Source organism: Mesoplodon bidens, assembly GCF_964165515.1.
Source record: "Mesoplodon bidens genome assembly, chromosome: 4".
NCBI classification, from domain to species: domain Eukaryota; kingdom Metazoa; phylum Chordata; class Mammalia; order Artiodactyla; family Ziphiidae; genus Mesoplodon; species Mesoplodon bidens.
The window spans coordinates 148,327,016-148,352,340 of NC_138160.1; the positions used below are offsets into that span (position 1 = coordinate 148,327,016).

The 25,325-nt window shown below is 49.8% G+C and overlaps 2 protein-coding genes across 3 annotated transcripts in view; one reads left to right on the forward strand and one right to left on the reverse strand.

Annotated features, from left to right (window-relative positions):
- Positions 1-666, reverse strand: part of UHRF1 (ubiquitin like with PHD and ring finger domains 1) — a 32,583-nt gene extending 31,917 nt beyond the window's left edge. The window contains exon 1 of one of the 2 annotated variants that reach the window (XM_081231158.1): positions 554-666. The gene's annotated coding sequence lies outside the window, so the exon portion shown is untranslated. The remainder of the gene's footprint in view (positions 1-553) is intronic. The other variant, XM_081231159.1, reaches the window with a different exon arrangement.
- Positions 667-4,712: 4,046 nt separating this feature from the next.
- ARRDC5 (arrestin domain containing 5) lies at positions 4,713-18,140 on the forward strand (the record flags this gene model as incomplete). Its single annotated transcript, XM_081232664.1, has 3 exons — positions 4,713-4,965; positions 6,429-6,637; positions 17,613-18,140. The coding sequence occupies 3 exons, from the start codon at positions 4,713-4,715 to the stop codon at positions 18,138-18,140; spliced, it is 990 nt and encodes a 329-aa protein (XP_081088790.1).
- Positions 18,141-25,325: the final 7,185 nt, after the last annotated feature.

Here is a 25,325-nt window from a genome sequence, read left to right on the forward strand (position 1 = left end):
TGTCCAGACTGTGGACACCAGGCAACTCCTGGAACGCCCTCCCAGCCCCGTAATCCCCCTAGACTGCCACGGCTGGCCTGGGCCTGGCTGAGTGAATTAAGGAGTTAATGCATTAATGAGTAGCACCGGTTGAGGATTGAGGAGGGAGGGGAAATTAGCGGAGAGGAAAAAGCATCCTGGACCACTCAGTCAACCCACCCTGCCTTTCAGAGGGGAAAAAAAACCCACCAGCGTCCAGAGGAGGAAGGGGGGCACAGCCAAACGGTCAGGAGCCGAGTTTGTTCATTCATCCATTCATTCATTCCCTGGATGAATACTGACGCAAGAGGAACCCAAAAGTCCGGCTCGGGTTGGAACTTCAGAAGTCCCAGGGAACTCAACTAAGTGTGACCGAAGAGGAAGGAGACCACCAGAGACCCAGGAGCTTGGGACCCCCGGTGCTCGCGGTCCCCCGCCGCCGCCCCCGCGCGCGTGCGCGACGCACCCGCCCCGCGGTGGCCATGGCAACCGGTCGCCCCGTCCCGGTCGCCCCCGCGCGCGCAGCGCTACTCACCTCGGCCCCACGGCTGTCCCGAGCTCCAGCCTGCGTTTCCCGGACCCCGACACACGGCCCCGGAGCCCCTCTTGTTCTCCCGCCCGCCCGCGCGGGCCAAGCCGGCGAGCCCACGCCCACCCCCACCGCCAGGACCTGCCGAGGGGCCCGCGCGCCAAGTCCCGCCCCCCTTCACTTGAGCCGCCTCGATCATTGGCTCCGCCGCGGCCGGCCGCCCCGCCCTGCTCGCTCCCCATTGGCCCAGACGCGCCCGGGGAACTAAGGGCGCGCGAAATCGGGCTCGGGCGCGACAATTGAATCGCGGGGCACCCCGCGCGCAGGCGCGGAGCCTGACATCCTCCCCCGCGGCTCGCCGGGCCCTCCCCCACCCAGCCGGCGCGACCCCCGCGGGGCGCCAGGGATGTTCCGCTCGCCCTTGCCCGAGCCCGGGCTGCCAGGGGCGACTCCTAAAGGCCGGCAGGGCTGGGGGCAGAGCCCGAGACCGCGTGTAGGGCAGCCCTGGCGCGGGAGACGCGTGCGCCCGTGCTGGCCGAGAGTCCCGGAAAGTTTTGCAAAGTCAAGGCGCCGGGTGCGCCGAGTCCTGACCGCCCCCACCGCCCACCCGCGCCCTGGCCCGGGCTGGCACCCCAATCCGCCTGACTGCTCACGATCCACTCGCCTGATTGTGCGCCGGCCCTTCTGAGGATGGCAAAGGAACCGCGTGTGTGGCTGGGACCCCGCGCGGACGTGCGTGCGATCCCGAGCCCCCGGACAGCCACCACTGCCCGCTGCGCTGCCAGCTGCTCTGATTTTTTTCCCGCGAAAACTTGGCGTTTGGGAGTTGCGGGGCCACAGGAGGCCGCGCCGGGGGCGGGCGCCTGCCTGGTGATTGGCCGCCGCAGTGGCGGGAAGCGAGAAAGGGGGTGGGGGGCGCCCCCGCCTCTGTCCACCCCCCCCCTCCGCCCAGCGGGCCACGGCCCCGCCCAGCCCTGCGCGCTCTGCTGGGCGCGCCCAGCGTGTAATGGGGTCGGGTGGCGGGACCTGAGTCCCCCCCACCATGGGTGCCCTTCAGGAGCCCTAGGGATACCCCGGGGGCAGGGGCCCCCAGCGTAGAGACCCCCGACCTCCTAAGTCCTTTGCTTCAGCCCCTCTCCCCAGGCATGCACTGACCAGTAGGGCAGAAAGGCGGGAATCAATGTCTAAATTCTGCAGGAGAATTTGGGGGAACTCCCCCCAGGAGACCACCTGCACCCGATGACGGGCCTCATCGCCCCAGCCTGATTTCCTAGCGTCAGGGCTCGCCAGCGCTCCCCACCCTACCCACCCGCAGGGCTTGTTTGCTGGTTTTTCCCGCCTCGTTTTCCCGCCTTCTCCGGGCTGTCCAGGCGGGCAGAGCTGCCCTCCCCCCTCCGCCCTGCCTGCTCTGCTCTGGCCAGTCTTGGCGGGCATACAGTGACCCATGCTAGACACCTACAAAGTGCCTGAACAGGGTGCTCAGAGCTGGGAGCGCAAGAGTGGGCAAGGTCGACCCTGTTGGTGGTCTCCCGGGACGTTACATTCTTATCTGGGGAGACCAGCAAGAAATGAATAAATAAAGCAAATCATTTCAGACACCGCACATGCAATGAAGACAGGACAAGAGCTGGAGAGTGACCAGCGGCCATATGGGGGGTGGGGAGAGAGGGTACTCTGGTTAGAGTGGAGAGGTGGGCCTGTCTGAGCAGATGACATTTGAGCTGAGATCTGAGATGAGAAACCAAGGACAGATGGGTCAAGGCGGGAAGAGCAAACTCAGAGGCCGGAAAAGGCTTAGCGATGGACGGAGAGCAGGGCAGACACAGCAAAGGGGAGGCAGGCGGGAGCTGAGGAGGTCAGAGGGGTGTCTATAAGACCTTGCAGGCCACCAGGAGGACTTTGGTCTTTCTCCTGAGAGCAGTGGGTAGCATGGGAGGGCTGTGAGCAGAAAAGCGATGAGCTCCAATTTATGTTTTTACAAGGTTTCTCTCACCACATGTAGAGTTCCTTCTGTCTTGGAGCTTGTACTTCTGCTTTTGTTTCCCCTGGCGGTAGACAGATTAATGGCCCCCCAAAGATGTCCACATCTTAATCCCTGGAGCCTGTGAATATAGAACCTTCCATGGCAAAAGGGACTTTGCAGAGGGGATTAAATTAAAGATCGTCAGATGGGGAGATTAACCTAGATTATCTGGGCTGGCCCAATGTCATCACAAGGGTCCTAATAAATGACAAAGGGCGGGAGGGTCGGGCCAGAGACATAACGATGGAAAGAGAGGATGGAGTGATGAAACCAAAAGGCAAGGAATGTGAGAAGCCTCTAGAAGCTAGAAAAGGCAAGGGACAGATTCCCTCCTAGAACCCTAGAATGTAATCCTGCCAACACCTTGATTTTAGCTCCATTTCAGAGTTCTGACCTCCAGAACTGTAAGAGAATTAATTTGTGCTGTTTTAAAGCACGGACTTTGTGGACATTTGTTATAGCTGCCAGAGGAAACTAATACACACCAATTCACGAAGTCCAGGTGCTCCTGTTAATTTTCTCCACCTTCAGGACTTCCTCAATGCAACTGATTGCATTTCTGGATGCCCAGCCATCAGCCACGTCACAGGTGTGAACAGGTGGGCAGGCCTCCTGGAGCTTGTGAGGCAGATGAAATCTTCCACATTGACAACACCTGCCCCAGGAACCCAGCCTGTTCCTGGCGAGAGCATACCATCCATTTGTGCCTGCTGTTGCTAAAACTCAACGTGGCCGAAAGAAGAAATAGACCGTATATTCTTCATGTACATTTGGTGCAGGGCACAGCCCAGGCTCCTTGGATGCCTGAGGTTAAGTGACACAGAAAGAAGTGTCTGGCTTTCCCTGAAGAAAAGACCTGGAGTGGCGGGGATGCAGGCCCCCATTTCTCTAGTCATTTCGAGAAAGTCAGAGGGGTTGCTTGGGTTAATTAATTATGAGCAAGAGACTATGCCAAGCATCTCCAAAAGAAGCTTAGTAACCAGTTAGGAAGACAAGACATCGATGTCCGCAAAAGACATCACATCCAATAAAGCAAGATACAACAAAGAGTAAATGAGGCCTGCCAGAGCCTGGAGAACAGATACTTTGTAGAGCCTCATCTGCTTCAGACCCTCCCCCCGCTTAGGCACCGGCCCACGTGTGAATTGGGCAACATGAATAACTGCTAGGGTGCCAAGGGCCCCAGTTTCCCTTTTGCAGAACAATATGCTCTCGACAGCCATTAAGTCATTCAACAAACTTTAATTGTCCTCCCTTGCCTGAACCAGGCTCTGGGTTCGGCAAACAAAGTCCTGCCCTAGAGGGACTTCCCAACCAGTGGAGGAGACGCTGGCATAAAGACAAGTGTCAGCTGTGCAGAGAGAATGCTTCGTGGTGGTATCCACATTCACATGGAGCCCACCGTGCTCTGAGCATCTTCAAGACACAGCAGATTCCATGTCCTGGCCATGGCTATCATTTTCCTTCTAACACACACTGATATAAATCTAGAGCTATTAAGGTGGAAATGACGGAATTCCCTGGCAGTCCAGTGGTTAAGACTCCAAGATTCCACTGCTGAGGGCACGGGTTCAATCCCTGGTCTGGGAGCTAAGATCCCACAAGCTTCATGGTGTGGGCAAGCAAACAAACAAACAAAAGGTGAAAACGATTATCTGTGTAGGACCCAGCATCAATCTGTGAACCCTGAGAAGGGGGTGCACACACCCACATTTGGGGGCCATCGGATGGGGCAGAAAATACCCCTGGGCTCAGGCCCTGTGCCTCTCCATCTGTAAATAGAGCTCATGATGCCTGCCTCACCCCAGGGCCTGGAAGAATTCTTCGCACCCAGGGCCCTAGACCTCTGGCAGGATGACCGTTGTTCCCTAGTCGGCAGCAATGTTGGGATCTTGTGGTTTTCTTGTTCGTTATTTCCTAGGAAAAAGAGGTCAGGCTACCATTTCACCAACCAGTGAGGACTTTGGGATTCCCAAGCGGCCGCCCACTCCCAACAGCCTTGCCTCTCATCCTGGCCATTGGGAACCCCTTCCCGGAACCCTGGCTGGATGATGTCACAGACGGATGACATCACTGCAGCCAAGGAACCGGGGATCTCAGTGACACAGGGGAGGGGGGAGGATGTTCTCACTCCAAACCCCTATGTCTGTGGTGAAGTCCATTGAATTAGTGCTGCCCAAGGATGCGGTCTACCTGGCCGGCTCCAGCATAAAAGGGCAGGTGGTTCTAATTCTGAACAGCACCCTGGTGGACCCCATCGTGAAGGTGGAGCTCGTGGGAAGAGGTTATGTGGAGTGGAATGAAGAAATTGGGGCATCCCGCGATTATAGCCGAGATGTTATTTGCAACAACAAGGCTGACTATGTGCACAAGACAAAGACATTCCCAGTGGAGGGTAAGGACAAGGCCGGCCGCCAACCTTAGCCAGAATAGGAACCGGGGTCTGAAAGGTAAACACGTCTGTTAGTCAATCAACAACCCCCCGAGGATATCAGAAATGGGCAGAGGCCTGGTTCCCGTGGTCACGGGGAAAGAGACAGGAGGGAGAAGGCTAGGAAAGCTCTCCGTGGGAAGGACTGACTAGTCCCCAACTCTGCCAGGTTCAAATCTAAAGTCTGGACAGACATCAGGAGGCCTGAGCTGCCAGAAAACTATATGTCCTTTCCAAAATGTGTCCATGGGGGTGTTTCCGGGTAGTCCACAGTCAGGCAGAATACTTGGCCAATGCTTGGCTGAATGAAGTTCAATTGTAGGTTTGTTTTTTTTTTAATTTTAGATAGGGTAGCCTGGGAAGGTCTCTCCAAAGAGGTGACTACCAAGCTCAGATCTAGTGATGGGAGGGGGACCTGCCAGGTATCCAAGGGAGGAACGGCAACCTGCTGGGCCTTCATACTCAGCAATTAGGCTGCCTCTCTGTGTCCCAGTTAACCCACCTGGAAAATGGGAATAGGAAAAAGCCCTGCCCCCTAAGACAGTCTTGAGGACTTAATGATTTAATGGCATGTCGAGGGGAGGGCTCAGAATAGCGGGGTGGTGGGGGGGAGGGGTATACAGTAAGTGCTTGTTAGGTGTTCGTTTTTTCAACCAAAACACTCCCCCGCCCCTCACCACCCACATTATCAGCTATCACCCTTCTCCATTTCCAAGGGAAGCATCCTTTCCCCTCAGAAGCATCAGCCCCAAGCCTGCGATGGGTTCACTCATTTACTTCACAAACATGTATTAAGCACCTACTGTGCACAACAACCATGCCAGAGGCTGGGGATACAACAGCGAAGAAAACAGACAGAGTCCCTGGCGTCGCTGGGGTTGCCATCAGGCAGGGAAAACACTCTAATAAGAGGGTTTTGGAGAAGTGCAAAAAAAAAATAAAACAGGGAGGTCACAGAGATGGGGGGGCAGTGTGAGTCCCTCCCCGGTCTTCTGTCACCACTCAGTCAATCAACAAATATTAAGCACCTACTGTATGCTGTGCACTGAAGGCCAAGCTCTGCCAGGGCAGGGAGATTTGCCTGCCTTGGGACCCAAGATGTGTTTGTTGAATGAATATGCGATCGAATCCTGCAGCCGGGCCTCCAGTTTCCCAGGCCCAGAGCAGGGGTGAGCAAGTCCTGGTCGGTGGTTTTGGGTGACCACCCCAGTCGCATCACCTACCCAGGGCATCAGTCTCCAGCCCAGCTGAGACCTAATATTTATGGGCCTAGGCTTTTTAGATCCCTAAAAATCACAGAGCTAAGCCTAGCTCAGGGACAAACAGGCCAGGTCCAGAACAAGCTCCCTGCCAAAACAAAAAAGAAAGAAAAGAGGGAAGAAAAGATTCTAGAACCTTCTGATGGCATCAGTGTGTTTTGTTTTCAGATAATTGGTTAAGTGCAGGCAGCCGCACCTTTGACTTCCATTTCAACTTACCTCCCGGGCTGCCTTCTACCTTCACCAGCAAAATTGGCCACGTCTTTTACTACGTGCAGGCCTCCTGCATGGGTCGCGAGCACATTCTAGCCAAGAAGAGAAGGTACTTGTTGGTTCAAGGGACTTCTTCGGATTTCCACGCAGAAGACCCATTGCAGGTAGTGATGTAGAAGGAGCAGGGGTTGGGCATGTCCTCAAAGCTCCCCGGAGGCGGGCAGCCAGGAGACAGGGGAGGCCGTGACCCGGAAGAAGGGAAGGTGTTGGCCGCTCCTCAGGCCCAGTGATTTTGCAAATGGGGACTCAGAAACCAGGGCAGGAACTAAACCAGCAGCTCTCAACTGGGGTGATTCTGCCCCTGTGGGGGACACTGGGAGACGTCTGGGAACATTTTGGGTTGTCTCAACTGGGGAGGGGGGATGAGTGGGATCAAGAGAGTGTGGGCCAGGCATGATGCTCCACACCCTGCAGTGCCCCCCACAGAGAATGACATGAGCCCTGAATGTCCTTGACATTCGAGAAACAAGAGTGAGCAGAGGGACTTCCCTGGTGGTGCAGTGGTTAAGAATTCCCCTGCCAATGCAGGGGACACAAGTTCGAGCCCTGTTCCAGGAAGATCCCACATGCCGCAGAGCAGCTAAGCCCGTGCACCACTACTAGCCTGCACGCCACAACTACTGAAGCCCTTGAGCCTAGAGCCCGTGGTCCGCAACAAAGAGAAGCCACCGCAGTGAGAAACCCGTGCACCACGATGAAGAGTAGCCCCCACTCACCCCAACTAGAGAAAGCCCGCGTGCAGCAACGAGGACCAAACGCAGCCAAAAATAAGTAAATAAATAAATGTATTTAGGGAAAAAAAAAAAAAGTGAGCAGAGGCCCCGCTGTGACCCCTGACTGAGGGTCCTGGGTGCTCGGTGACTCTCCAGGAGCTGATAATGGAGGTGGTGCCCCCCACCAACAAGCACGGAAAGGGGATGTCCTCCATTCAGGGGGAAGGAAGGGCCTTGTGGCATCAGTCACCTGAGTGGAGGAAGTTTTTGGACAGCTTCTGGAGGCCAGGTGCAGAGGTGGAAGTAAGGGAGGGTGGACTTACATTGGCCAAAGTCACTTCACCTCCCTGGGGACCCATCTGTCATCAGAGTGTTGTGGCTGAGAGGGCTGGCATTTTAGTTTTCAAGGTCCAAGTTAAAAAGCCCAGCATCTCCACCTACATACTGTGTGACCCTCTGCAAGCGATGTGGCCTCTCTGTGCCTGCATTGCCTCATCTGTCAAATGGGCACAGAGATGGTGCCTATCCCCTAGATCTCAGAAGGAGCAGTGAGTGGACTTCATGCAAGTTCTGGACCTTGCACTGTGGCTGGCAGTGGTGGGAGGAGAGAGCCCCAGAATATTTAGGCCCCATAAATCTTGTCACTGCTGCTGCTGCCGCAAGTAGCCTTTTTTTTTTTTTGGCTGCACCATATGGCATGTGGGATCTTAATTCCCTGGCCAGGGATCAGACGCGCACCCCCTGCATTGGAAGCATGGAGTCTTAACCACTGGACTGCCAGGGAAGTCCCGGGTTGTCTTATCTGTGTGACAGGGACCATCTCTAGCCCGGCCTACTTCAGAGGGGTAGATGCTTACAGGGATGGATCAGATGAAGCAGACCTGAGCTCAAGGCCTGCTTGGCCACCTGCTCCCTGTGTGACCCTGAGCGGGCTCTGGTCCTTCTCTGGCTCTTCCCTCAAGAGTTAATCTAGGGTGCAGGGGGCACAAGGTAGGAATTGGGGCAAAATACTGGTATGGGACCAGACCTAGCTTGAGATCTCTGCCGCCAGATCTTTCACTAGCCGATGGCCTTGGGCAATTAACAGCATCTCCCAGACCCTCGATGGTCCTGATCTGTACAATGGGAATACTACTACTACTAATAATAATAATCTTTCCTCGATTGTGGGGATCACAAAGCACCCAGCACGATGTGTACACATAGGGGATTCCTGGTAAGTGGGAAGAGCTCAAATCGTTATTATAGCGGCAAAGGGAGTTATTACAGATATGTTTTCTTATTTATTTATTTATTTATTTATTTATTTATGGCTGCATTGGGTCTTCATTGCTGCGCACGGGCTTTCTCTAGTTGCGGTGAGCGGGGGGCTACTCTTCAGTGTGGTGTGCGGGCTTCTTATTGCGGTGGCTTCTCTTGTCGCGGAGCACAGGCTTTAGGCGTGCGTGCTTCAGTAGTGTGGCGCGCAGGCACCATAGCTGCGGCTCTAGAGCGCGGGCTCTTGAGTGCAGGCTCAGTAGTTGTGGCACACTGGCTTAGTTGCTCCATGGCATGTGGCATCTTCCCGGACCAGGGCTCAAACCCGTGCCCCGTGCACTGGCAGGCGGATTCTTAACCACTGCACCACCAGGGAAGTCCCTACAGATATGTTTTGAGAGTACAAAAATATGGTGTTTTCTTCAGCTACTCAGTACTGTTTTAATCAGATTGTAAGGGGCAGGGTGAGGGCAGGAGCTGGTGGACCAGGGCAGAAGCTACTGCTCTGGTCCAAGTAGACACGGAGTCTTGACTCCTACAATCTGTCCTTCTCATAGCAGCTGAAAGGATTCAGGTGATGACACTCCTCGGCCTTCCAGGGCTCCCACCTCCCACGGGGTAAAAGCTCAAGGCCTCCCTGCGGCCCCCAAGGCCCTGCACCACCTGCCCCATCCCCTCCCTGCCCTCCCCTCCTCCCTCTCCCCACCTCGCTCACTCTGCTCCAGCCACACAGGCCTCCTGGCTGTTCCTCCAACACGCCAGTCATGGTGCTGCCCCAGGGCCTTTGCACAGGCTGTGCCCTCTGCCTGGAACCCTGTGATAGGATCTTCCTATCCCTCCCCCTCATCCTTCAGATCTTTGCTCAGAAGTCAGGTCTTCAATCACCGGCATTGCTGATGCCCCAATGAACCGCCACAACCCCCACAGAAGGCAATATCCATATTAAAATGAACACGCACTTTGCCCCATCCATTTCCCTTCTAGAAAATTCTCCCATCGCTAGCCTTTCACGTGTGTGACATGACCTCTCACTGCACTGTTTGTGGTGGCCAGAAACTGGCAACAGCTTAAATGTTTGTTGCTAAGTCAACTAAAGTAGCAGTACACAAAGGTCAACCCTACAGATACAGCAAAGAGAGAAAGAGAGACCAAGACACAGACAGAGACAGAGAATGAGGCAGCTCTCCCTCTCAGCACCTCCAAGTTACTGGGTTGAATGAATAAAGCAAAGTTCAGAACAGCGTGTCTAGCCTGCACCGTTGGTGGTAAAAACAAAAAATGCACAGAACTTCCTTGCAGGTGTAACAAACAAACGTCTCTTTCCAGAGACCAGAGAAACCAGCAACAGACACTGCCTCCTGGGAGGGAGCAAGGGAGGGGCAAAACTTTTCCCCTTCCACTTTTTTTTCTTAACGTCTTTATTGATATACAGCTCACATACCTTATAATTCACCCCTTTAAAATGTCCAAATCAGGACTTCCCTGGCAGTCCAGTGGTTAAGGTTCCATGTTTCCAACGCAAGGGGTGTGGGTTTGATCCCTCGTGGGGGAACTACGATCCCATGTGCTAAGCGGTGCGGCCAAATAAAAAATAAATTAAAATAAAATAAAATGTCCAAATCAATGGCTTTTAGTGCATTCACACAGTTGTACAGCCCTCACCACCGTCAGTTTTAGAACACTTTTATTATCCCCCAAAGAAGTCTTGCACCCCTTAGCTGTCACCCCCAAACCTCTCTGTCCCCTCCCCCAGCCACCACTAAATCCATTCTCTGTCTCTGTGGATTTGCCTGGTCTGGACGTCCCTCCCTTCACCTCTTGATGGACCTTGGATTGTTTCCACATTTTGGCTATTAGAAACCATGGTACTAACGTACGTGTGCAAGTTTTTACACGGACGCAAGTTTTCATTTCTCTTGGGTAGACACCTAGGAGTGGAACTGGGAAAGATGGTAACTCTATGTTTTACCTTTCGAGGAGCGGCCAGAATCTTCTCCACAGCGGCCGCCCCATTTTACATTCCCACCAGCCATGAACGAGGGTTCCAGTTTTTCCACATTCACTCCTATCTGTGTACCTTTAGAATTTTGAAAGACGTGACCTATTGCCTTTTCCAACAAGCAGTACCACTGTGTAGAGGACATGTCCCCAAGACCTTTCCTAACCAAGAAGTCTGAAAGAGTCGGAGTCCTGACTCCCCTTACCTCACTCCCTTGCCTAACCACATAGCTTATCCCTATCAGAAATGTACCATTAGGGCTTCCCTGGTGGAGCAGTGGTTAAGAATCCACCTGCCAATGTAGGACACCTGGGTTCAAGCCCTGGTCCGGGAAGATCCCACATGCCGCAGAGCAACTAAGCCTGTGTGCCACAACTACTGAATCTGCGTTCTAGAGCCCATGAGCCACAACTATGGAGCCCGCATGCCTAGAGCCCATGCTCCGCAACAAGCCACCGCAATGAGAAGCATGCGCACCACAACGAAGAGTAGCCCCCGCTCGCCGCAACTAGAGAAATCCCGTGCGCAGCAACAAAAACCCAACGCAGCCATAAATAAATAAATAAATAAACAACAACGACAACAGAAGAAATGTACCATTAAAAAAAAGGAATGTACCATTTATATGTCCATCTCCAGACCAGAGCAGGGACTGGACTGGTCTTCACTGCTATGGGTTTTCCTTGAACTTTGCACCAAGTTGATACAAACGAATATTGGTTGAATGAATGAATCCCCCCAAAGTTTCATATATGCCAAAGGAATATGAGGTCCCAAAAAACTCCTGGGTACGGAAAATCAATGTTGAGTTTTTGCCCTAATATTCTTGGAAATCAGAGCCCTGTGGCCACCCCACCTGGCCTGGCGCGGGGGTCTCTCTGATGGGCCACCCCTGATGCCTCTCGGCACCTCCTTCAGGACCAGGACAGAACTGCTGGCTTGGCCTTGAGTTAGAGCAGTGAGTCCTTTAATGCCTGCAGGGTCCTAACGCATGCAACGAATTTTCGAATAAGACTGGAGAGGTTTAGAATGAAATGGGCTGCAATTAGCCTTCCAAGAGGAGGGAAAGGGTGGGAAGGCTGAAGGTAGGCAGGAGCCAGAGGCAGAGCGTAGGAGGTGAGGCTGAAGGGGTCGGGGGGTCAGCCTGAGGTCTCCAAGAGGAAAGGCATTGGACCTAGAACAGTGTTTTTCAAACCTCAGGTCATGACCTGCTAGTGGGGTGCAAAATCCATTTAGCAAGTTGCAAAGCATATTTCTACAAAATGAAAGGATAGGCAGGACCAAAATAGAAAAATATCAAAAAATATCAATTTTGTGGGTTGCAAACATTGTTGTTCTTAACATAAAATAAGAAAACAGAACAGAGAATAAAATAAGTAGAATAGAAAATATCAGAAAAACTCCACTTGGTGGTTTGCCATTAATTTTTTTTAAATGAAAACATAGAATAGAATATGTCAGAAAATATAAATTTGGTGGGTTGCAACAGACTTTGTTTTTATAAAATCAATGTGTAGGACTGAATAGAATAGTATTGAATAAGTAAAAGGGGATAGAATTTACCAGAAAAAATAAATTTGGTGGGTTACAACATTTTCGTTTTTTTTTTTTTTTTTTTTTTTTTTTTTTTTTTTTTTTTTTTTTTTTTTTGCTGTATGCGGGCCTCTCACTGTTGTGGCCTCTCCCGTTGCGGAGCACAGGCTCCGGACGCGCAGGCCCAACGGCCATGGCTCACAGGCCCAACCGCTCCGCGGCATGTGGGATCTTCCCAGACCGGGGCACGAACCCGTGTCCCCTGCATCGGCAGGCGGACTCTCAACCACTGCGCCACCAGGGAAGCCCAACATTTTCGTTTTATATAAAACAAAATGATAGAGTAGAATAGTGTAAGTAGACTAGAAATAACAGAAAAATCAATTCAGAGGGTCCAATCAACAGTTTTTAAAAGAATAGATTAAATAGAATAGAATAGGATAGAAGAGGAATTCTCAGCAGACATGTAGCAAGGATAAGCATTATTTCATGAAACTTATTTCTCTTTCATAGATTTAGATGTCGATGGATATATAGATTTGTGGTTTTCGCCACAATATTAAAATCTACATTTTAACTATGAGTTGTGTTTTTTAAAAAAAGAATAATATGTAACAAATACTCTGTGTGGCCTGTAGAGTCTAAAAGATTTATTATCATCAGGCTCTTTACAGAAAAAAATTCATCAACTCTATGCCCTAGACCAACTCTTTCTTTTAAATTGTAGTATAGTTGATTTACAATATTATATTCATTTCTGGTGAAATATTTTTATATTTCAATATAAAAGTGATTCAATATTTTTATAGACTGCACTCCATTTAAAGTTATTACAAAATAATGGCTATATTTCCCTGTGCTGTATAATATATCCTTGTTCATCATTTACTTTATATATAGTAGCTTGTGTCTCTCTCTTTTTTTCTAATTGGAGTATAGTTGCTTTACAATGTTGTGTTAGTTTCTGCTGTACAGCAATGTGAATCAGCCATATGTATACATGTATCCCCTCTTCCTTGGACTTCCCTCCCATTTAGGTCACCACAGAGCATTGAGTAGAGTTCCCTGTGCTATACAGTAGGTTCTCATTAGTTATCTATCTTATACCTAGTAGAGTATATATGTCACCCCTAATCTCCCAATCCGTCCCACCCTCCCCTTCCCCCCTTGGTATCCATATGTCTGTTCTCTACGTCTGTGTCTCCATTTCTGCTCTGCAAATAAGTTCATCTATACCATTTTCCTAGATTCCACATATATGCATTAATATATGATATTTGTTTTTCTCCTACTGACTTACTTCACTCTGTATGACAGTCTCTATGTCCATCCACGTCTCTGCAAATGGTGCAGTTTTATTCCTTTCTATGACTGAGTAATATTCCATTGTATATATGTACCACATCTTCTTTATCCATCCCTCTGTTGATGGACATTTAGGTTGCTTCCATGACCTGGTTATTGTGAGTAGTGCTGCAATGAACGTTGGGATGCATGTATCTTTTTGAATTATGGCTTTCTCCAGGTATATGCCCAGGAGTGGAATTGCTGGGTCATATGGTAGTTATATTTTTGGTTTTTTAAGGAATCTCCATACTGTTCTCCATAGTGACTGTATCAATTTACCTTCCCACCAACAGTGTAAGAATGTTCCCTTTTCTCCACACCCTCTCTAGCATTTATTGTTTGTAGACTTTTTAATGATAGCCATTCTGACTGGTGTGAGGTGATACCTCATTGTAGTTTTGATTTGCATTTCTCTAGTAATTAGCGATGTTGAGCATCTTTTCATGTGTTTGTTGGCCATCTGTATGTCTTCTTTGGAGAAATGTCTATTTAGGAATAGACTATAGAATAGAAATGCCTATTCTGCCCTTTTTTTTTTTTTTTTTTTTTTCTGTATGTGGGCCTCTCACTGTTGTGGCCTCTCCCGTTGCGGAGCACAGGCTCTGGATGCGCAGGCTCAGCGGCCATGGCTCAGGGGCCCAGCCGCTCTGCGGCATGTAGGATCTTCCCAGCCCGGGGCATGAACCCGTGTCCCCTGCATCGACAGGCGGACTCTCAACGACTGCGCCACCAGGGAAGCCCGATTCTGCCCATTTTTTGATTGGGTTGTTTGTTTTTTTGATATTGAGCTGCATGAGCTGTTTGTATATTTTGGAGATTAATCCCTTGTGAGTCGCTTTGTTTGCAAATATTTTCTCCCATTATGTGGGTTATCTTTTCGTTTTGTTTATGGTTTCCTTTGCTGTGCAGAAGTTTTGAGTTTCATTAGGTCCCATTTGTCTATTTTTGCTTTTATTTCATTACTCTAGGAGGTGGGTCACAAGAGATCTTGCTGCGATTTACGTCAAAGAGTTTTCTTCCTATGTTTTCTTCTAAGAGTTTTATTGTGTCTGGTCTTACATTTAGGTCTTTAATCCATTTTGAGTTTATTTTCGTGTATGGTGTTGGGGAGTGTTCTAATTTCATTCTTTTACATGTAGCCGTCCAGTTTTCCCAGCACCACTTATTGAAGAGGCTGTCTCTCCTCCATTGTATATTCTTTTTTTAAAATTAATTATTTTATTTATTGGCTGCATTGGGTCTTCGTTGCTGCGCGCGGGCTTTCTCTAGTTGCGGCGAGCAGGGGCTACTCTTCATTGCAGTGCGTGGGCTTCTCACTGCGGTGGCTTCTCTTTGTTGCAGAGCACGGGCTCTAGGCACGTGGGCTCAGTAGTTGTGGCTTGCAGGCCCTAGCATGCAGGCTCCGTGTAGGTAGTTGTGGCACATGGGCTTAGTTGCTCCGTGGCATGTGGGATCTTCCCGGTCCAGGGCTCAAACCTGCGTCCCCTGCATTGGAAGGCGGATTCTTAACCACTGCACCACCAGGGAAGTCCCTCTCCATTGTATATTCTTGCCACCTTTGTCATAGATAAGGTGACCATAGGTTTGTTTGTGTCTCTTAATCCAATACCCCTATCTTGTCCCTCCCCTCTTCCCTCTGCTTACTGGTAACCACTAGGTTTTTTTGGGTTTATTTATTTATTTTAATTTTTTACTTTTGGCTGCATTGGGTCTTCGTTGCTGCCTGCGGACTTTCTCGAGCTGTGGTGAGCGGGGGCTACTCTTCATTGCAGTGTGCGGGCTTCTCATTGTGGTGGCTTCTCTTGTTGCGGAGCATAGGCTCTAGGCGTGTGGGCTTGGTAGTTGTGTCACGGGCTCTAGAGCACAGGCCCATTAGTTGTGGTGCTCTGGCTCAGTTGCTCCGCGGCATGTGGGATCTTCCCGGACCAGAGCTTGAACCCGTGTCCCCTGCATTGGCAGGTGGATTCTTAACCACTGTGCCACCAAGGAAGCCCAACCACTAGTTTTTAAGATTCCATATATAAGTGATAATATAGAGTGTCTGTCTTTCTCTTTCTGACTTATTTCACTAAGTGCGATACCCTCTAGGTTCATCTACGTTGTTGCAAATAGCAGAATTTCATTCTTTTTATGGCTAAGTAGTACTCCATTCCATTCCCTATATATGACACATCTTCTTTATCCATTCATCTGTTGATGGACGCTTAAGTTGCTTCCATAGCTTGGCAATTGCAAATAATGCTGCTATGAACTTTGGGATGCATATATCTTTTCAAATTAGTGTTTTTGTTTTCTTCAGCTATATACCCAGGAGTGAGATTGCTGGATCATACGGCGACTTTACTTTTAGTTTTTTGAGGAACCTCCATACTGTTCTCCACAGCGGCTGCACCAATTTACATTCCCACCAACAGTGTACGAGGGTTCCCTTTTCTCCACATCCTGGCCAGTATTTGTCATTTGTAGAATTTTTTTTTTTTTTTTTTTTTTTGCAGTACGCGGGCCTCTCATTGTTGTGGCCTCTCCCATTGCGGAGCACAGGCTCCGGATGTGCAGGCTCAGTGGCCATGGCTCACGGGCCTAGCCGCTCCGCGGCATGTGGGATCTTCCCAGACCAGGGCACGAACCCGTGTCCCCTGCATCGGCAGGCAGACTCTCAACCACTGCGCCACCAGGGAAGCCCTGTAGAATTTTTGATGATACCCATTCTGACAGGTGTGAGGTGCTATCTCATTGTGGTTCTGATTTGTATTTCTCTGATGCCTAGCCACACTGAGTCTTTTTTCATGTGCCTATTGGCCATCTGTACATCTTCTTTGGTAGAGCAACTCTTTCTTGTATGTAAGCCCAAGAAGTGTCTTCAGATGCTCCTTCCAGCTCTTTTATGATGTCAAACACACATGGAAACAATATAAATGTCTATCCTTCCCTAGCGGTCCAGTGGTTAGGACTCTGTGCTTCCACTGCAGGGGGCATGGGTTCAATCCCTGGTCAGGGAACTAGGATCCTGCATGCCGCACAGCACGGCAAAAAAAAAACACAAAAAAACTATATATATACATAAAATATACATATTATATGTGTGTGTGTGTGTGTGTCTATCATGGAGGGGGAAGGGTAAATTAACTATTTTGCAGCACATTCCATTGCCATCGTGGAAACAAATGAATCAGAATGACAGGCACCAACATGAATGCCTTTCAAACACAGAATGTTAAGCTAGAAAAGCAGGTTGCTGGAAACGATATGAGGCTTGATTTATTTAAAGCATTCAAATATGTCAAACAATACTGTGTACTTCTACCACAAATAAATAAATGTATTCCTAAACAATACAAGCATTTGCATGAGCATGACAAATGCCACACACACACACACACACACACACACACGCCTGTAAAAGTATCAAGTTCCTTTGGAAGAAGATACAGGAAGTCAGCAGAAGCGGACAGCAAATCATTGTAAGCGCACCCCACGTCACATCAAATCTTTTATTTTATTTTATTTCATTTATTTATTTATCTTTTGGTCACATGGCTTGCAGGATCTTAGTTCCCTGACCAGGGATCAAACCTGGGTCTCGGCAGTGAAAGCACCAAGTCCTAGCCCCTGGACGGCCAGAGAATTCCCTCGAATCTTTCACAGTGGTATCCACAAATAAAAAGCCAAATGTTACCCAAGCCACACATTAAACATAACGTATACGTGACTTTATTTGCAATCCAGCAGCTAACCAATTGATATAAAGGCTGCTTTTTGAAGCTTCTATTTAAACACGTTACATAATTTCAACTCTACAGTTTTCATGATTCAGAGCCCATAATATTTTCTCCTTAAGTCTGAACTACTTGGGTAAACCCTAGGTCTGGGCTTAGACCATAAGACGTTCTCTGTCTTCCAGAAAACTAAGACTCAGAGAAGTCAAGGCACTGGTTCAAGGTCACACAGCAAGTGAGTTATGGAGCTGGGGATAAAGCCAGGGTCTTGTGAATTTCTTAGGTCTATTTTACAGACAAGGAAATTGACAATCAGAATGGCAAAGGATTTTGATTAAATGGCAAAGCTGGGAATGACTTTGGACTGCAAAATCCCCAAGACTCCAGATTCCACCCCAGTGCCTCTTACTAGGAGAGTTCCAAAGGCTCAAGGTTTTGGTGGACTGTTGGGTGAGCAAGTGGCTCTTGTGGCCGCAATGCCTCACAACTGTCCATTCCCCCCACCCCCTTCTAGAATCCTCTGTTCGTGGAGGCCGAGAAAAAGATCTCCTACAATTGCTGCAGCCGGGGCACCATCTGCCTGCAGATTCAGATGGAAAAGAACACCTTCACGCCAGGGGAGAGGGTCATTTTCACCACGGAAATCAACAACCAGACCAGCAAGTGCATCAAGACGGTCATCTTCGCCCTCTACGTCCACGTGCAGTATGAGGGCTTCACACCCAATGCAGAGCGACACTCAAGGGTGGACAGCAGTGAGCTGCTTCGGCAGGAGGCCAACACCCAAATCACACCCTTCAACACCACCAAGATCGTCAGCACTTTCCACCTCCCGCCCGTGCTGTCCGTGAGCGGCGGCACACAGGGCAGCGAGATCATGAACACCCACTACGAGCTGGCCAGCACCGTCCACCTGCCCTGGTCCCTGACCACTGTCAAGGTCAAGGTGCCCATCATTATCACCAGAGCCCCCGTGGACTCAGACGGCTGCGGGCTGCTAGACGGGAGCAGTGTTACTGTGAGCCTGGATCATCAGAATTAAATGCCCAAACATCTAAATATTTAAAGTTTTATCAGACTCTAAGGCAGTTCCTTCCTTTGCCTTGTGCAGATGGCCTTCAGATGAGTCCAGGCTTGGGCAGCATGTAGTCTGAAACTTGCCAAGCTCCAGCCGTGCGGTCATCCATTTCTCCCATCCCAAGAAAGATCACTCAGTACCGGTAGAGGACAAAGCCTCCCAGACTGACAAAGCCTTCCAGGTCCGCACCCCAGTTAGCACCCCAGACCCATCTGCTTGCTGGCTCTTACAGTGCCAAGACCAGGGATCCCCAACTGGGAGCGACTCTGCCCTCCAGAGGACACTGGCACAGCCTGGTTGTATTGGCTATCCCAACTGAGGGGAGCAGAGTGCGCTCCTGGCATCCAGGGGGTGGGGGCCAGGGATGCTGCTCCGTGCCGCACAGTGCCCAGGACGGTCTCCCACAGAGAATGGCCCAGCTCCAGATGTCAGCAGTGCCGAGGTGGGGAGACCCGGGCTGGGGCCATTTATGGGGACAAATGGTTGTTGAGTCCCCAGGCTGGGTCTGGGAGCCTCTTATCCAAGTTGTATCCCTCCTCCACTCAGTCCCCCTCCCCGGCTCCCCCACCTCATTCAGGGTAAAAGCCCAAGTCCTCCCAGCACGTCCACCCACGTCCAATCCATCAGCAAGCCATAGAGGCCCCTCTCCAAAATCTCCCCAGAATCCTCCTATTTCTCTGCCCTCCTCTGCATCCAGCTTTCCTCCCATCCATCCCCTGGACCAGGGCGGTCACCTGCACCTGGGTCTCCTGACCCCTGACCTGGATCCCCACGTTCTGTCCTTCCTGCAAATAAAAATCCAGGACCCCCAATTAGACTTGAATTTCAGAAGAATAATTTTTTAGCATAAGTATGTCCCTCACCACAGTTGGTATCTACTTATGCTTTAAAAAATCATTCGTTGTTTATGTGATATGCCAGTTTAACTGAACATCCTGTGTTTTATCTGGTCATCCGATTCCCCAAGCAACTAAAAGACTCTCCGCACAAATCGGGCCACCATACTCCTCGGCTTAAAATCTTTTAAACCTCCGTCGGGTCCCCAAAGCACCCGCTGCGGCCCACCAGGTCCTGGGTGGTCAGGAATGAAGGAATGGGCCAGAGTGCTTCTTCTGGGCTAATGACTCTAAAATATTTCTCCAAGCACCCGCAGGGGACAAAATACCCATACCTGCCTCACCCCTGCCGCAGGCCCTCCATCAACCATGCAGACAGACGAGAGGCATATACACTTGAATGGCGGGCCCAAGGCATCCCGAACATTCTGAGATGCTGTTTCAGATCAAACTTTTTTGAGGGGAGGTGGTGCAGATAGAATGCACAGATTTAATTTGCTATTTCTCTCTTTAAAAAGTTTTTTTTCACAAGAGAGATCTCTCACTTTCAGCCACGTTTACAGGGTGTCTCCAAAAGAGCTTCTGTGGCAGTCCTGGCTCCCTGGAAGGGGTTACTGCTGGGCCTGGGTGGGGATGTACCCCTGCTGATGTGGGTATGGAATCTTCCTTTTGCAGTGGACAAAAGGATCCAACCCTGAGGCAGTGTCATTGCGCTGCCCTGCTTCCCAAAAATTCAAAAAGGTTTATTTTAGGGAGGAAGAGGATGATATTGCTTGCCATAATGTCCTTGGCCCCAGCCTGAGCATCCTTGAGGCTCTGAAGACCAGGTCGGGGCCATCCCCACCGCCCCAGAACTAGATCCAGAAGGGCTGTGTTCTTCAAAGCTGCAGAGCCAATGTCGCCTCCTCCAGGAAGCCTTCCAGCCATGCCTGTTGCCCTCCAAAGAGCTCCCCAGTCCCAGACACTTCCTCCATCTGGTCCTGACCTCATACACCACAGAGGCCTTTGTCCAGCTCTGTTCCATGTGGGGGGGAAATTAAGGTGGGGATATCACAGCAGAGTCCTCCTCAGGGCCCCAGCACCACTCCAGCCCCCAAGTGGTTGTTAAAGATATAACAAGCGATTGTTAATGTATAACAACAGTGTTCGTGACTCTGCTGCTCTTGGATGGTGGGACAGAGCGTTTCAAGAATCCCAGAGGTGGGTCATAAGCCAGCTGGTGACTGCCCCTCACAGCTGGGGTGTCATCAGGCCGGAAGGGGGCGTCTGTGAACCCGGCGGGGGGGCCTCCGATTCTTTCCCACCATACTATCCTTACTTCCTTCTGTTTGGGACAAGGGATTCCTCCTCTCTGGGCCTCAGTTTCCCCATCTGTAAAATGGAAAAAACAAAAGTTGTTACCCCTAGTGTTTGGAGAAGATTAAAAGGATTAGGGACTTCCCTGGCAGTCCAGTGGTTAAGACTCCGCGCTTCCACTGCAGGGGGCAAGGGTTCCATCCCGGTTGGGGAACTAAGATCCCATATTGCTGTGCGGCCAAAAACTTAAAATAAAAGGGCTAGTACGTGCACCGCTTTTAGGAGAACTTCTGGAACACAGTAAGTGCCAGCCAGATGCTAATGATGAGTTTTAGGATTTATTTCCCTTCCATGGACTTCTCCAACTCCAAGAGCTCACCAGTCAGGTCTCAGTGACCTCCAGGTCACTGCGCCTAGGGTCACCTCACTGCCCTTGTCCTTCTTAGACTTTTTATTTGGAAAAATTCCAATTCCTATGGAAAAAGCTTGAAAGAATGATACAATAGACGGGTGATCATCCACCTCGAGCCTCCTGTTGTTGATTTTGGCCATATTTGCTCTTTTCCTCTTTTTCTCTCTCCCAGATTGTTTTGCAGTAAATTGTAGCATCACGGTGCTGGGCCCCTGTACTTTGCACTTCTTCCAGTACCCTGAGAATTAGAAGCGTCTAGATAATCACAATAACACGATCACTCCCAGGGCAGTTCCATCCTCTCACCTATATGTACTCCATATTCCAATATCCTCACTCTTCCAATATGTATCTTTTTTTTTTTTTTTCCCTTTTTTTTTTTTTTTTTTCTGTATGTGGGCCTCTCACTGTTGTGGCCTCTCCCATTGCGGAGCACAGGCTCCGGACGCGCAGGCCCAGCGGCCATGGCTCACAGACCCAGCTGCTCCGCGGCACGTGGGATCCTCCCGGGCCGGGGCACGAACCCCTGTCCCCTGCATCAGCAGGCGGACTCTCAACCACTGCGCCACCAGGGAGGCCCTGTATCTTTTTTATTGTGGTAAAATACACACAGCATAAGATTTACCATCTTCACCATTTTTTAGATGTACAGCTCAGTGGCATTAAGCACATTCACACTGTAGTGCAACCACAACTAGCTTTCCTAGCTTCCCAAACTGAAGCTCTGTCTCCATTAACCATTAACTCCCCATTCCCCTCACCACCAGCCCCCCCCTTTTTTTAAAGGCTGAATAATATTCCATTGTCTGTATACGTCACATTTTGTTTATCCATTCACCCATCGGTGGACATCTGTTTCCATCTTTGGGCTACTGTGAAAAACGCTGCTACGAACACGGTACACACATAAATATCTCTGAGACCCTGCTTTCCATTATTTTGTATATATACGCAGAAGTGGCCTTGCTGGATCATATGGCAATGCTATGTTTAATTTTTTGAGGACTTGGTATACTGTTTTCTTTCTTTTTTTTTTTTGCGGTATGCGGGCCTCTCACTGTTGTGGCCTCTCCCGTTGCGGAGCACAGGCTCCGGATGCGCAGGCCCAGCGGCCATGGCTCACGGGCCCAGCCGCTCCGCGGCATATGGGATCCTCCCAGACCGGGGCACGAACCCGTATCCCCTGCCTCGGCAGGCGGACTCTCAACCACTGCGCCACCAGGGAGGCCCTCTTTCTTTTTTTTTTTTGCAGTACGCGGGCCTCTCACTGCTGTGGTCTCTCCCGTCGCGGAGCACAGGCTCCGGACGCGCAGGCCCAGCGGCCACGGCTCACGGGCCAAGCCGCTCCGCGGCATGTGGGATCCTCCCAGACCGGGGCACGAACCCGCGTCCCCTGCCTCGGCAGGCGGACTCTCAACCACTGCGCCACCAGGGAAGCCCTCTTTTTTTAATATAGTTTATTTACTTATTTTTGGCCGTGTTGGGTCTTCATTGCTGCATGCGGGCTTTCTCTAGTTGCAGCGAGCGGGGGCTACTCTTCGTTGCAGTGCGTGGGCTTCTTATTGCGGTGGCTTCTCGTTGTGGCGCGCGGGCTTCAGTAGTTGTGGCTTGCGGGCTCTAGAGCGCAGGCTCAGTAGTTGTGGCGCACGGGCTTAGCTGCTCCGTGGCATGTGGGATCTTCCCGGAGCAGGGCTCCAACCTGTGTCCCCGGCATTGGCAGGGGGATTCTTAACCTCTGCGCCACCAGGGAAGTCCCGACCATTTCCTCTTTATGCAAACATCCACTTCCCTTGATTTCACTGATGCCACACCCTTCTCATTCTTCTCCCGCTCCTCGGATTTCGGATAAGGGGCTTCTACTTTCTTCAAAGTCACAGCATCCAGGCCTCCTCTTCCAGGAAGCCTTCCAGTCTTGCCAAGCAGAGCCTCTCACCCTCCTCTACCAGGTCCTGAAACATAGATGAGCTTCAGGGTTCATTTCTGCAGACATCCATATCCCACTGCTTGGTCAACATTTTGAACTCTGGAAATGCTAGGTCAAGGGCATTGGACTCGATCCTGTGGCTTAGGCGGAAATGTTTGGAGTACTTTTCTTTGGAGACGGGCTAGAGAGTGAGGATTTGAGAAAGGAGATTTGAAAAATCATTCCACTGACCCTGTGGATGGAATACAATACATCCAGGAAGCCGCTAGGTCGGAATAACATCAGAAATAATGAGGACAATGATAATAATACTATGGCACAACCTGGCTCCTTTTCCATCAAACTGTTTCCTTCTTCGTTCTGGGGACGTGGCTGGACTACATTTCCCAGCAACCCTTGCACTTAGGCAAGGCCATGGGACAGATCTGGCTAATGGGGTGTAAGAGGAAGTGATAAAAGTCACTTCCGGCTTGATCCTTTAAAGTATTCCCCTGAGAGACTTGTTCGCTCTTTCCCCTTTTGCCAGCTGCTTGGAGAAGATTGTTTGGAGGCGAGCTGCTCAGGAAACTCGATCTGTACTTGACTGTTGCATATCCAAGAAATAAAACTTTACTGAATAAACGACCTCCACTGAAGTTGGGATTGTCTTTATTTATTTTTTAATTGAACTATAGTTTGTTGTGCCAGTCTACTGTACAACAAAGTGAGTCAGTTACACACATACATTCTTTTTTTTAATATTCTTTTCCATCATGGTTTATCCCAGGATGTTGAATACAGTTCCCTGTGCTACAAAGTAGGACCTTGTTGTTTACCCATCCTACATATAATAGTTTGCATCTGCTAATCCCAAACTCCCAATCTCTCCCTCCCCCACCCCCTCCCCCTTAGCAACCACCAGTCTGTTCTCCATGTCTGTGAGTCTGTTTCTGTTTTGTAGATAGGTTCATTTGTGCCATATTTTAGATTCCACATATAAGTGATATCATATGGTATTGGTCTTTCTCCTTCTGACTTACTTCACTTAGTATGATAATCTCTAGTTGCATCCATGTTGCTGCAAATGGCATTATTTTGTTCTTTTTTTTATGGCTGAGTCGTATTCCATTATATATATATACATACCACATCGTAGATTTTCTTATTCCAGCCATAGGATTTCTCCACCTCCATACAATTGACATTTGGGGTCAGATAAATCTTTTTATGGGGAACAGCCCTGTGCATTGTAGGATGTTAAGCAGCGTCTCCGGCTTTTACCCAATAGACGCCAGTAGCATCCCCACCCACCCCACCCCACCCCCACCCGGCCACAGTTGTGACAACAGAAATTTCCCTAGATGTTGTCAAATGTCCCCTGGGTGGGCAGAATCACCCCCAGTGGAGAGCCTCTAGTCTATTCTTATCATGCAAGTAGCTACGTTTATGGACACCCTTGCACATTTTGGGGACATGGACTCAATGTGGCCACAGCTGAACCTGCCATCATATCTTCCTCCATCCCTGCCTCCACCTGCTCCTCCCTCCGTTTCACTGAAGACCCCACCTGAGGGTCATCACTGACCTTTTATTCTCCCAAGTCCTGTTTGTCTTACTTCCCAAATAACTATTAAATCCGTCCATCTAATTCTCTCCATCTCCCCTGCCACCATCAAGGCTTGCCTGGACTATTGCAGTAGCCACCTCCCAGGTGGCCCTGCTTTCATGCCTGCCCCCTACAGTCCATTCTCCACACAGCAGTCAGAGAGACAGCTTTTCAAAACGCAGTTGTGATTATAGGCTCAGCTGGGTCGGGGAAGCTGCTTCCAAGAAGACTCCCTCACATGGCTGTTGGTGGGAGACCTCAGTTCTTTGCTACCTGGGCTTCTGGGGTATCCTCACAACATGGCACCTGGCTTCCCCTGGAGTGACTGACATGAGAGGGCGGGGGGAGAAAAAGAGAGAGCAAGAAGGCTATGGTACCTTTTATGACCTAGTTTCAGAAGCCTCATGGGTATTAGACACAATCACTTCTGCCATGTTTTGTTTGTGAGAAACAAGTCACTAAATTCAGCCCATACTCACAGGGAATAGACTTAGGCTCCACCTTGTTAAAGCAGTGTCCAAAATGTGTGGACATATTTTTAAAAACCACATTCCCTTCACACAGCTCAATATCAAAAAAACAAACAACCCAATCCATAAATGGGCAGAAGACCTAAATAGACATTTCTCCAAAGAAGATATACAGATTGCCAACAAACACATGAAAGAATGCTCAACATCATTAATCATTGGAGAAACGCAAATCAAAACTACAATGAGATATCATCTCACACCGGTCAGAATGGCCATCATCAAAAAATCTAGAAACAATAAATGCTGGAGAGGGTGTGGAGAAAAGGGAACCTTCTTGCACTGTTGGTGGGAATGTAAATTGGTACAGCCACTATGGAGAACAGTATGGAGCTTCCTTAAAAAACTACAAATAGAACTACCATATGACCCAGCAATCCCACTACTGGGCATATACCCTGAGAAAACCATAATTCAAAAAGAGTCACATACCAAAATGTTCATTGCAGCTCTATTTACAATAGCCAAGACATGGAAGCAACCTAAGTGTCCATCAACAGTTGAATGGATAAAGAAGATGTGGCACATATATACAATGGAATACTACTCAGCCATAAAAAGAAATG